General features: G+C 38.7%; 1 protein-coding gene across 2 annotated transcripts in view; it reads left to right on the plus strand.

The window, feature by feature from the left end:
• Positions 1 to 13,686, plus strand: part of LOC105262702 (uncharacterized) — a 196,090-nt gene that overhangs the window by 63,043 nt on the left and 119,361 nt on the right. For both annotated transcript variants that reach the window (XM_011298423.1, XM_011298424.1), the window contains exon 2: positions 7,075 to 7,261. In XM_011298423.1, the coding sequence (XP_011296725.1) occupies positions 7,109 to 7,261 (153 nt within the window). In that variant the 5' untranslated portion in view covers positions 7,075 to 7,108. The remainder of the gene's footprint in view (positions 1 to 7,074; positions 7,262 to 13,686) is intronic.

Here is a 13,686-nt window from a genome sequence, read left to right on the forward strand (position 1 = left end):
TATTGCCATAATTAATGAAAACGGAAAATTGATACATTTTTTGTCGATTTTTTTTATAAGTAGAAATTGCACGAGTATTGCTCCAAAATCTGTTCGAATATCACATGGCATTCCAGTATATCAGAAAGTGAAAGTGCTGGAATTTGTATTTTTATTTGAAAAAGTCAGATGTGTATTTCTGATACTCTGGTAGATGAATGAAATAAAAAATAAGTAATTCAATTTTTTCAATGATAAGCAGGGCAATGATAAGCAAGATAAGCAAGCAAGATAAGCAAGCAAGATAAGCAAGCAACTCCTTTTCTCAAGGACTGCCATAAGCTTCATCCAGGCCTAACTTGGTTGGTTTGTTGAGCCATTGTAAAAATTTTGATATGTTAAGTGCAATTTTTTCTGCCTTCATCACTATTGCTTTTTTTTGGGTCAGCATCAGTGAACTCATTTCTAACTGCTAAAACTTTCCCAGCCCTGTTTTCAGCGTCAGTCTTTAAAACGCTTATCAGAGTTATATTCATTTTCTGAATAACCACTATTTATCCACGAATTATACTTCAGAATTATACTTACTTCAGAATTTCGGACAATTGTTCTATTATATATTTATTGAACGGCTGCAAATATCTTCTGGGCACAAAATAATTGTGAAGTGTGATTCCCCATCATAAAAGTAATGAAAAATTTTTTTTCTTAAGTTTGCTATCTATTTTGAATAAAAAATTGAAATTTATATTTCAAATTGATAAAAAGTTGAAAATTCCCACTCGATCGTGAGATCGTCGTCGTTAGTGAGAGTGTGGTTGTTGTGTATTGTATCAAATAAATTATTCAACGTTGGATTTGTTAATGTTAACAATATTTATTGTTCGAAAAGTCGATACTTAATAAATAACAGGTTAAACTTATAAAATGACTCTAGGTAATAATGTGCTACAGCTGTAGTCAGTCCGCGAAGTTACGAAAAAGAAGCTTCTATTTTCTCTCACGAGGTTTCGTGCAAAATGATTCGGTGCGTTAGGCAGTTCTCTGGCTAGATGCGGCTCGGTCGGTAATGTCAATCTTCTGGTTTAGGGCTGTACTATAGACCAGAGGTGGGGAACCTCAGCTCTCGTAGCTACTCCAGTTCCCGACTTCTATTAGGCAAAATTGTCCCAAGCCATAAAGTTTAGGGTTGCACCACCTTTGGGCCCATGATGCCCTGCCCGTAGGCAAGATTAGTGGGGATATTCGGTGAAAGCTTGGTGGTGGGAAAAGTAAAATAGAAATTTTTTTTATTTCTTTAATGGAAATATTTTTTCAATTAGTGCTTTTTTTGTTCTTTGTTTTTATGATTTTGATTGATTATTGGTTGCTTTTAATCGACTCCACGCAAAAAAAATCGTACCTCTCATAAATTTCTTGAAGAGGAAATATTGTTTGGAAAACAATTCTTAAATATTATGATGCTGTTAATAGCCCTGACTGGACATGCATTTTCAGACTTAATTTCTATATTTCCCGCTCTCGATGCTAAATTAAAATGCACAAGCTTCTCACAACCAAAAATATTATCGGCGTCCTTTACTCTTTAATTAACGATGAAATTTTCCATTCTCAAGTTCAGGAGCATCTCAATTTCATTTCCACCGATGAATGTTGAATCTAAACCATAATCTTTTAGTTCTACTTTTCTCTTATCAAAAAGAAAATGTGCAAAAACGTGCATAAAAATTTAAGCGATTTTGCCCTCGCATTTCAATCACACGCATGCACCATCTCCCGATGTTACTCCAACCACACAAATACACGACAACCCTTGTAATTACGTTAGGTCCCTTATAATGGAAACCATAATAATTTTATCCCTACAGCTCCCACCCTACCTGAGGTTATCTACCTCCGTACTAGACGACGTAGCTATAGGTACATCCCTCCGACTATCTTGATAAGTAGGAAGGCTGCAAGATACGATTCCATTAGATTTACCAGAGTATGTCTTTACCGGTTTATCAATTGAAGATTCCCACTCCTCAGGATGAGCAAGTTGAAAAGAGTTCTCAAGTCCTTATGGTTTTGGAATGGTTGAATCCTCTTTGATGATGCAGGCTGCTTTCAACCTCTCGATTGAATTGGTCTTCTCCTTCTCCTCAAGATCCAATTTGTAGGTTCTGTCAACAGAAACATCCTCATCTTGCAGTGATAAGAAGTTGGTGTATTGTCTATGTTTTTCCAGAAAGATTTGGATGTTGGCAGAACCATCCTGATGAATAAAAAACTCACCTTGAATTTTCAAACCAGTACCAGAAAGTACATATCCTTGTGTAGCTTGAAGATCTTCCTCGCAACAAATCCTGAGACCAAGTAAAACAGTGGCTGAAATTTCAGACCAAGGTTTTGCTGACCACATGAGCGCTTTCGGTGCAAACGTTCTATCATTCTGTCTGATGCGGGATAATATGACGTTATTCTAATCTCGGTTGCTCCTATGAAGTTGGTGAGAGCTCGAAATAGTGCTGATTCGAATTGAGAACTTTGATCTGTCGTGATTGTCAACGGTGTTTCAAATTGGTATATCGAATGATCAAAAAGCGCAGTAACACAGTGTCTGCTGTCATGTCACGTAGTAGTACTGCCACTGGCCATCTCGAAAACCCAGCGATTCTTGGTAAACAATAATGAAAAACTTTTCCCTCAGGAAGAACCGTGAGATCTAGATGGATGTCGTTAAATTGATTATCTGGAACACTTATTTCCTTGAGTGACAGTCGGTTGTCACTATGCATTTTTGATCATTGGCATGCTAAGCATTCTCTTACACATTTGCCAGTATCACGTTTTATTCCAGGTCAGATATACTTCTGTTCGATGTAATATGAAGTTATTCCATTTGGGTGCCCTAGGCCATGAACGCTGTTGAAAGCTTGTCTCCGAAGCGTAGCTTGAATGTATGACCGGACAATCCCCTTAGAAATGTCACAATAAATGCTAATATCTGTTTGCACAGTGAGTTTCTGGAGTTTGAGTGATGAATTACTGTTGATCAGATCAGCTAATTCATCATCAGGCTTTTGCTCTTGGAGAGTGGTCTGTGGATCAAGTGTCTTTGGCATGTTGATGGAACGAATTGCATTAATCCCTGAGCGTGCATCGGCTACCAAGTTTTCTCCACCTTTACCATAAACAATATCTGTTGACAATTGAGATATGGAATCCTCTCTTACTGGACGATCTGATGCCTTTTCTAATTTCTGCCGAAATGCATAAGTCAGTAGCTTATGGTCTATTTTCATGACAAACTGACGACACTCAGGAATATGTTGGAAGTGTTTGGTCGCAGAAAATATTTCCAGAAGTTCACGATAATATGTAGAATATCTGGATTCTGTATCGCTGTATAGTGTCACCCTCAATGTGTTTAAAGACTGCTGTTGTTGGGGAATCTGTGGTCAGCACGAGTGCTGCTGTTGAAGACAAATAAGCCGTGTGTGCAATTGAGCCAAGCCTCAGCTTACAGTTCTCAAATGCCTTTTCTCGCTCGCTGCTCCAGATGATCTTTGTTTCCGACGGTCTTCGAGTATTTGTTGAGAGATATCTAGTGAATTGCTGCCTCAGGGAAAACGTAACGGTACTAATCATTTTCAAGAACCGTTAGAGTTCCATGACAGTTTCGGGTTTAGAAAAGTCGATAAGATAGTCTATACGTTCCGTTGATGGTCGATAACCTCTGGCACTTATCTGATAGCCGAGGAAAATGACTTCTGGGTATCCAAGTACGCTTTTATCGACATTAATGGTTAGGACTATTCGGAGATGGTCATGGTGTTCCTCGGGCGATGTAGATGATGAGTATGTCATTAATGTACACAAAAACAAAGTTGAGATCCCGGAAGACTGCATCGATGAATCTTTGGGAAGTTTGTGTGGCGTTTTTTTAGTTCAAAAGGCATTACCAAGTACTCGAAGAGTCGCCAGGGTATAGTAATAGCAGTTTTTCGGTGTCATCAGTGTGCATCTCGAAGCAGATCCAACGTGGAAAATATTGTCTTGTCGTATAGCAGTAGAAACAGATCTTGAATTAGTGGCGAAGGATATTTATCCGGTGTTGTAATTGAGTTTAATTTACGGCGATCTCCGCAAAGTCGCCAATCATTTGACTTTTTAGGTGTTAGATGTATTGGATTGGCCCAGGGGCTGCTTGATGGTTTACAAATTCCAGATTCCAAGCTAGTTTTCAAGGACGTTTACCGACTGGAGGACCCGTGGTAACAACTCAATGAACATACGAACATTTGAGTGAAGTTGGTACACTTGACGGTTTGGTAATAGTAATAAATTCTTGCAGCGAATCCAGGTACGATTGATTGGAAGTAAGTGTTAATAAAGTGACGTTCTAAACACTTCACCTTTTGGTGTGAGTGAAGATCCACAAGCAGTGAGTGGAAGGCCAGAAAATCTGCTCCTGTAATTGCTGACTGGACATCAGTGAGGAGGAACATCCAAGTAAATTTCTTTCGAAGATTGAACGTCAATATCAGTACATGGATGCTACACGTATGAATCACTGAAAAATTAGCTGCATGCAAATCAAAAATGTCTAGCTTACCGGTTACTGGAAAAATACTGAACTGGTAATACTTATACCACTGAACCAGCGTCAATTAGAAGCCTCTGTCGACTGGTCTTCTCGACCAGATGCAGCCTAATCTCCGTTGAAATGTTGATCAGATTGCTGTCGCCAACGGAGTTTATTGACGACAGCTTCGTCGAGTCAAATGAACAGGGTTTGGTGTAACGTCCAGCCCTTCTCCCATATTTGAAAACGGGGGGGACAAACGCGTTTTCGGCCACAAATTTTTGCCTTCGGCTCGGACTGTAAAGCCGCAATCATCAGATTCACTTTTACCGCCCTAGGCGTAAAAAATACTATTTCTACGCCTTCTGTTTACAGGAATGTTTTTTCGGGATATTAAAAAACAATGATCATCAGAAGATCTTAGAGGAAATTTTCTTCCGAAGATCTAAAAAATACAATATCTTTCGAAGATCTTGGAAGAAAATGATCTTCTGAAGATCTTCTAAAAAAATTTCCGAAAAATCTTCTAAAATTATAGTCTAGAGAGCTTTCATTTGTCTTTAGCAAACCTTACCTTTCAAATAGGCTTTTGGCTTACCAAAAAGGTCTTCAGAAGAATTCATTAAAAATTCGTACAAAGATTTTCGAAAGATATTCCAAAGACACTTTTTTTTCGCGTGGGGATCGTTACTGAATAAATAATAATTTACATTATAAAATTACTCGAGATAATAATGTGCTAAAGTCAGTCCGCGAAGTTACGAGGAAGAAGCGTCTGTTGTCTCTTACGAGGTTTCGTGCGAGATCGTTCAGTGCGGCTCGGTCTGTAATGTTAGTCTCATGGTTTAGGGGTTGACAACGATGGAGTAACCACAAGAGCTGGGAGAGGGGCCACATCCACTTAATGAAGCTTCCTGCTCTAATTAAATTCTTCTCCGTTCTGAAGTCTTGATCAATACCGGCAGAGGGCGACCGTGCGATCGAGTGGGAATTTTTAATTATCTCTTAATTTGAAATATAAATATCGATTTTTCTTTCGAAATAGCCAACAATATCGGAAAATTTTTTTTTCTCATGTTTTCATGATGAGGAATCACCCTTGAATAGTATATTGCTCACCTAGGGAGGAAAAGTAGACAGGTCCACGTGTAAAATTACCACCCGAGCCGAAGGCGAGGGTGGTATGCACTTGGGAAATGCTTGTCTGATTATCCTCCCGAGGGTTGCATACGATTTTTCTGTCGATATGCGGCGAAAGTGACGTTTCTAACCGAACGAAGTGAGGTTAGAATGCTCACTTTCGGCGCATGTAGGCAGAAAAATTATTTTGGGTCAAGACGATATTTACCGCAAACCGAGTTAGGCCTGAATAAGGCTTAGGGCAGCCCTTGGGAAAAGATGGTCATTAAAAAGATTTAGTTACTCAATTTTTATTTTATTCATCTACTAGACCAGGTAGATGAGAAGGTACAATTCACCAGAAAAATGATGGGGAAATTGCTCATTTTATACATGCAAAAATTAATTATTTGTTTTTAAGTTTCAGTTGCCAAGTTAAAAATGTAATATGAAAATTTCCAATGGCATTTCGAGGAATATATTCCTAAATTGGCAGTGGAAATTTTCTATTTTTCTCATTTGGAGTTGTAAAACAATGAGTGCTGACAATGATTTCCGAAATATATTCTCCAAGTTCTTTCATAGCAAATTTGAATTTTTCACTTTTATATTTAAAATCTAAAGCTGAATTTTCACTTTTGTTTTTTTATAAATTTCAATCCAAGCGAATAGCATACAATGAGATGACGGGACTCGTGAGGCGAGGATTCGAGTCCCACTTAGGGCCTTGGAATTTCAATCTTTCAGAAATCGTCGAACGGGGGTCTAGATACCAAGAATCATCGAGAATTATTATTTCTCGATGAATCTTCGTTGATGTACGCCCTGCCGCTCAAGATTTTCCATGGCTTTCCTTGGGTACCAGGAGAGTCTGTCCATAGCGCATAGCCCTTGGGGCAAATACGGCACGGTTGGAGAGGAAGTCGGTCGATGTTACCGCAAATCCAAAGAAAAATCCAAATACGGGTAGGGAATTAGGCTGTCGTATCGCGTAGGTACTGGGAAAAGTTGATAAAAGACTTACTCAGGTCATACCATCTGGGACCACCCATTTAATTTTTTTTTACAAACGAATCGAAGAGAATGTTCAACACAATTCATTAGCTAACACTTGAATTCTTCTATCAGTACAGGCACAAGTGGTAGCCGATGAGCTCGTTGATCAGCACCGGTGCAAAAATTTATTCACACCTCGGCCATCAATTTCAACTATCCGGTTCTAATCGGGTTAAATGCAAAATTCACATTTGACTGAATCTGATTGGAATTTAACTTTTTATGTAAAGCTGTGATTATTTCGTTTCGCAACTAATGGCCAAAACTATTTCTTTACCGCCTTTATATGTTAAGTCCTATTACTCAACTTTTAAACGACACTGGTGCTTCACATTTTGTTTTGTGTACAGGGGAGCTATCACTGATCAATTTGGGACTTGGATCATGATCATGGAACAGGTTATGGCATTGAGTACTCAAAATCCACTGTCACTGTTGGTGAAAATTGGGATGATGGCCTGGAACAGTTCGACTTCCTGCGGCAACGATAATTGCTCTGGACATGGCGAGTGCCATAATGGAACTTGCTTATGTGAAGTAGGTGTTGACATACATATTCATACAACTAAATATTCACTGTTTTACGGAATACTCCTCTTTCAGTAATTTTGTTATATTTGAACTGAATGGAACTAAAGAGTTGTAATGCGGATAGAAAGTAGACTTGAATGCAACAAAATGGACTCCGGGCTTAGTTTATCAGAATCCTTTTTTATAAGTAAAAATACGTGCGGCCCTTCGAAGTGAAGAGTACAGAGTAAACAATTTTTTATGTTACGAGCTATTGTTGTTTTCTGTTATTTCCAACGCATGCATGGTTCTCGTTCCCCTGTAGATTATACCACGGCTGGATAACCTCTGATGTGAGAGCAAATGGTGCTCTCAACCTCTGTTAGTGTTTAACGCATGGTTGCGCAATCTCGCCTCTAAGAGCAAATCATGCTCTTATATTAATCTGAAACAACTGGTAGATGAGAGTTCATTGTACCGGGTGATGGATCTAGATTGCCAAAGCCCTTCTTCTCCGCTGAAATCAACCGAAGTGGGAGGTGACGCAGAAGAAAAGGAGTAAAGGAAAAATGCATCCAAGTGGAAAATTTCAAAATTGTTTTGTCATGGTGTTTTCACTTATTTTGAAAACTGACATTATAAATAATATGTGGAAAAAGTCTGAGCAAGTTCGAAGTGAGAAACAGATTTGAGAACGTCATATTCCAGCATTCCCCCAATTTATTCATGGCATATAATTGATTTTCAGTAAAAATATGAATTGAAGAAAATATTCTGAAAAAAATTTCGTAAAAAGTACTCATTTTTTGTATAAAGAAAGAGGTAATATCAGCCAGTTAAAATACCGAGACTAATAGTTTTTCTTCCATAAATTTTTCAGAAAGGTCGTCATTAGACAAATCCTTTAAAAAGCTAATTCAGGAATTGGGATTTTTTTCAATGGATGATACTTATTTTTCATTCAGCTCCATATCTCAGTGGAATTCCAAGCTATTAAACGAAGATAAATAGTTAGAAATACGAATTAAAAATGAAACTTCTTCTCCTCTAAGGGTAGTTAAATTTAAAATTACGCAGCCTATCATATTTTATCGTGTTGAATTTTTCAGGCTATTGAGTTTGCCATCGCGCGATTTGATAGCGGAAAACTTGACTACTACGCTGCTAAAAGTTGAACGGCCAAAATGACAAATTATTCATCTTCTTCCTCCAAATTCAACTCAGATAAAAAAAATGCTCACCCCGCCCTATACAGAAATTCATCGTTAAGTTTCCAGTTTACCTAAACGTAGCTGTACACTTATGCATTTGCATCGTCGTATTTCGTTCCTTTTCTCCATTATGGGAAAAAGGAAAAAAATGTCAAGTAACCATCCAGAACATGTCCGGGACTCGTGTCGAAGCCCAAATCTCAAACAGGAACCATCAACCCCACAAAAACACCAGATTCCAAACTCCCGTCAAACGCGGGAGACTATCCACAAACGTAAGCCTCACCACCTCATTTGAGATCTTGGCACAGGATCTGGGAAAAACACAAAATCGTCGCCTCCTCGATACCACCAATGGCGAGGAAACTGCACCACACATCGGCCTAGCGAACGATAATGTCGAACGCAAAAAATGCATGAATCTCTTTGTCTAGACGTGTAACGAAAATTTCAAATTTTCGAAGGTTCATCTCCTGCGAAGTCGAATGTAAATCGTGAACGAACCCCAACGATCAGCCGCTCCGATCAACAACCCCAGACGATATCAAGGTCTGCCCCAAGAAACTACGAGAACGAAATAAAAGATACTACAGACATGCTACTCGAAGGATTCTGTAACTCTAAGGATGCTGCTTCTGATGCGGCTCCCTATAACAACACTAACATTTTACTCCTAAACATAATCCAAGTAGGGTTTGAGTATTGGTCAAGCCTTGGCCCAAGTCTGTACTCCACGCTTCACATGCTGAACTTTGAGAGAAAAAAAAATTATTTCACCTTGAAGAATGATGTAGTACTTTCACACCTCTTAGACCAGGCATGCCCAAATGGCGCTCACTGAGCTCACCTAGCTCCCAGCCCTAATTAGCCCAATGACCGTAAAAAAAAGGGTCCTAGTGTATTGTGCGCAGGGACGAGACCACGATACTTGGGTCTCGTCCCTCCTTGGTTTTGCATTGCTAAAAAAATATCAAATATCTTAGGTTTCGTTCCTCCTTGGTTTGCATTGTTAGAAAATGTCAATTAATAATCTTTTTCTATATCAACTTCCGCCTAAAATTCCGTTGAATAAATCACTCGAAATTGAATATTTCGGCAGCAAATGAGTTACAAAACTCTGGTGAAAAGATTTTTTAATTTTTGTTAATATTGTTTGTATATCCTAAGCAGTACTTGAAAGATATTTGACCTTGAAAAAGCAGGAGGAAACAAGAAATTTGAATTCCATCATTTCATTTCTTGTTGACTTTGTTTCATTATATCGATCCCACTGTTGAACATTTCGTAATTCAAATGGTAATTCAGAAAGGTAATTCAGAAATGTTCACATATTAAAAAATGTGTGATCTGGCCGAAAATTGTGGAGTGAGTGTCTCGCAGACAATTATTTGTCATCTGTTCTAATATGAATATTGAAAGAATAAATACATTCATACAAAAAATGAGGTTAAAAAAATTAGGTTATACAAATGATTTGAGAAAAATTTCCTTGCAGAATTTTCATGGTAAAATCTTTTTTACTTGCTTTCTTTGGCTTATATATCCGTAAAAAATAATAAAAATATATTAAAATGTAAGCCAAAATTTCATTCGTTTCAAACCTATTACATTCTGTGGGACATTTGTACTGAAAAAGATTTCTAAAAGAATTTATTCACAAACTTATATAGTTTTCATTGAAATCTAATGGAGTTTCAATAGAATTATCTGGCGAGTCCGATAATAGTTTCCGTTGAATTGTTTTTGTGTTCTCGAACCGAAGAAGTTTGATTAAAAACAAATTCCTGAGCAATTTATCTTCAATATCTCAAATATTGTTTTGGACAGATTCAATTGGTCCGCTCGCTTTCGTTTCAAATTTTGAAAAACTTACCCCCTAAAATTCGAACAAATTTTCACCAATTCAACGTGAAAAATCCTTAGTTGTATCGATGGTAATTGTTCAAACATCATGATAAAAATACTTGTTTGCACTCTTCCCAATTGTAAAATCGTTTTTGACCAATCGCTGGAGTTAAATCAAAGACACTTCATTTTTTGTATGGATCTATCTATGCTTTCAATATTCATATTGGAACAAATCACAAATAATTGTCTGGCATACACTCGCTCCACTATTGTCGGTTAGATCTCACATTTTTGAATCTGTAAACATTTCTGGATTACCTTTACTCGATCACTCTCTGCAGCTAATTCTTTCTGTGTTTTTCTGCAGTAATCATTTATTTTCGTGCTTAACTGGAAATAGATGAATCTTGAAATATTTAAGGGTGGGATCGAGATAATGAAAAAAAGTCAATAAGGCATGAAATAATGGAATTCAAATTTGTTGTTTCCTTGTGCTTTTCTAAGGTCTTCAATTTTTCAAATACTGTTTAGTAAATGTCCAAACAATATTAACAAAACTAGCGGCGACAGTAGCCACGCGGGCGGTGTGTGACTCCGGCGATCACCCAAGCTAAGCAACGCTCAGTTGGGTTAGTACTTGGATGGGTGCCCGCTTAGTCACACCCATCGGCGTGTAGACTGCCGCCGTCACGCACGGGTGCGGAGAGCTGGTGTGTTCACCGAGTCAGTGTGACTGATGAACACAGCAGAATCCCCGCAGTACCGGCCGGCTGCGCTACTGAGGTTTTACATGGTTTCCCTCAGTACACGCCAAATGGGCGCAGTACAGAAAGTCGGCCCATGCTACCGCAAAAATAATGAGAGGATAGTAGGAGAGGCTAATGAGAGGATAGTAGGAGAGGCTAATGAGAGGATAGTAGGAGAGGCTGAAAGGCTAAGACGAAGGGGCGCCTATCAAACCATGGTAACAATGGTAATAGGAAAAGGAAAAATGTAAAAAAATAAAAAATATTAACAAAACTGAAAAAATCAGCAGTGTTTTTTAATTCATTTGCTGCCGAAATATTCAATTCTGAGTGATTTATTCAATAGAATTTCATGCGGAAGTTGATGAAGAAAAAAATTATTATTTGATATTTTTCAACAATACAAAACAAAGGAGAGACGAGAGAACGAGAGCTCCGATAGACCAAGCATCGTAGTCTTGTTCCTCCGACTACCTGCACAATACAATAGGACCCATTCCTTTGTAGTCATTGGCCGAATTCGGGTTGGGAGCTAGGTAAGCTCATTGGGCGCACCTTGCCCTTTTTGTTAAAGACGGCCAAAAATCTCAAAAATAACGAACGACGACAAGGACAGTTGCTAGCTAGTCAGTACAACGACCGCGGAGGCGGCTGGGTTCCAATAACTGCCCTGAGGGTTTGAAATGGCTGGGTTATCACAATTTAAACAAATTCAAAATTTGCGGGGTAACAATTTAATCTTCTAATATTGTTGAAAATTGTCTGAACAAAATGAATATCATGTAAATCCCCGACTTACTCTCCAGTTAAAAGACCACGCTGTTTCTGTTCACAAATAAATAAATTAGATTACTAAACAAACAATTATTTTAACCGGACAACTTCCTTATCTCAAGTCAAATAATAATAAAATACTAGTCGAAAAAAATTAATAAAATGAGTCAACATAAATAAAGTCAAAGTTAGAATCAAGCGTGTCTAAAAGTAAAAAAAAATTAAATAATTATGCGATTGAGAGGGGGAATGCCTCGAAACATAATACAAATGCCGGGAAATAACCAAAAAGGTCATTGGCAAAAATACAAAATTCGAACGTCGATATACGCTATAATCCCACTCTCAATGCTTTAGAATTCAAAATTTATCCTCGTTAATGTGGCTTCACAAGCCGCAACAGATATTATGTTCAAATCTCGAGGGAACAAAACATCAATGGCCTCGAAATTCCGACGTCGTTAATACAAACGAAAAATCGATATTGATGTGGCAATAACAGGCTCAATCAAATAAGATGAAAAATTACGACAAATATAAGACAGAATTTTGGGAGACAAGAGTCGTTATGATATTAAATTATAACCACAGATTTTTCCGAAAATTATGAAAAGCTTGTAATTTATAGCAAGTTAACAAATAGTTTTCTATTAAATCCAAAATCACCCGACCGAATGGATCTAATCAAATCTAGAGCTGTGAAATCTGGAACGAAATAAAATGGCCTCAAACGCCAATAAATACAAGTTAATTATCAAAAATTATCAAGGATCAATAAGATACAAAAATCAAATAAATAATCTATTCACCGCTCACCAAATCTATATCTCACTCAGATCCGGAAAAGAAACAATGAGGTTGTCCTTCACAAACTTCCAATTACTTTCAATTAATCAAGGCACAATGAAACAAACTTTTGATGTATTCGTCCAGACGTTCAGATGAGAAGTGTCGTTACATGGCGGAACGACGATGCTCCATAGGTGACAAAACTGTTCCAAGTTCTGATTGGGTCGTCACCAACTATGTGACTATGTGAATGTTTCTAATTGGCTATTATCCAAAACAGCTAATCAATCCACAAATCAATTTGAATAGGAGGTCAATACAATTATAATTTGTAACGAGAAGATACTAGAGAAATCACTAGGTGAAAGGAACGACATCTAGAGCCGGCTGAAAGAGCCGAGCGAAAGAAGAGTAGAACATCGGACGACGGCCAATCAAGCCGCTCGGAAGGTGAATTAGACCAATCACATAGTGGGAAGAAACGTGGTAGGGTGAGACCATGTTTCGGAACACTATGATGGCGCTGGCGATGGCTGTTCCCCGATTCGGAAATCCACCCAGTTGTGTTAGGGAGTCCAGGGCCGACGTACAGGCGTTCCAACTGGGTAGTTCTGAAGGGCGCCGTCGACTTGGATCAGGGACCAATGCCTAGGTGAAAGGACTAACGCCCCGGGATCCCGTCGAGTTGATTGGTGGCTGTCGGGTAACGGATGACCCACAGTCGCTGAGATGCTCAGACTAGGGGGAGAAGGCCCTGGGAGATTTCAGAGCAGTTAGCGTTGAGTGCTGGTCTCGAGCGGATGTTTTAGGAGCTTGGGATCAGTTGGTGGCGATAATCCCTGCCGGGATTATGAGGGGTACTTGGTTCCAAGGAATCTTGGAATAGCGAGAGAAGGGGACTTATGCGTCCCCGATCAGTGAGGTGGAGTACTTTGAGGCTGCGGACGAAAGTCCGAGGCTGCAGAGATCCATCTCTAGGGCGAAACTCATGGTGTTGGGGTGGACTAAGGGCTGGGACGCGAAGCGTTTCCCGTCGGTCCGGTCGCACGCGCCTCCATGGGAAGTAACTTAATGTTTTGACTCG

The sequence above is a fragment of the Fopius arisanus genome, unplaced genomic scaffold (genome assembly GCF_000806365.1).
Source record: "Fopius arisanus strain USDA-PBARC FA_bdor unplaced genomic scaffold, ASM80636v1 scaffold00010, whole genome shotgun sequence".
In the NCBI taxonomy this organism is placed as follows: domain Eukaryota; kingdom Metazoa; phylum Arthropoda; class Insecta; order Hymenoptera; family Braconidae; genus Fopius; species Fopius arisanus.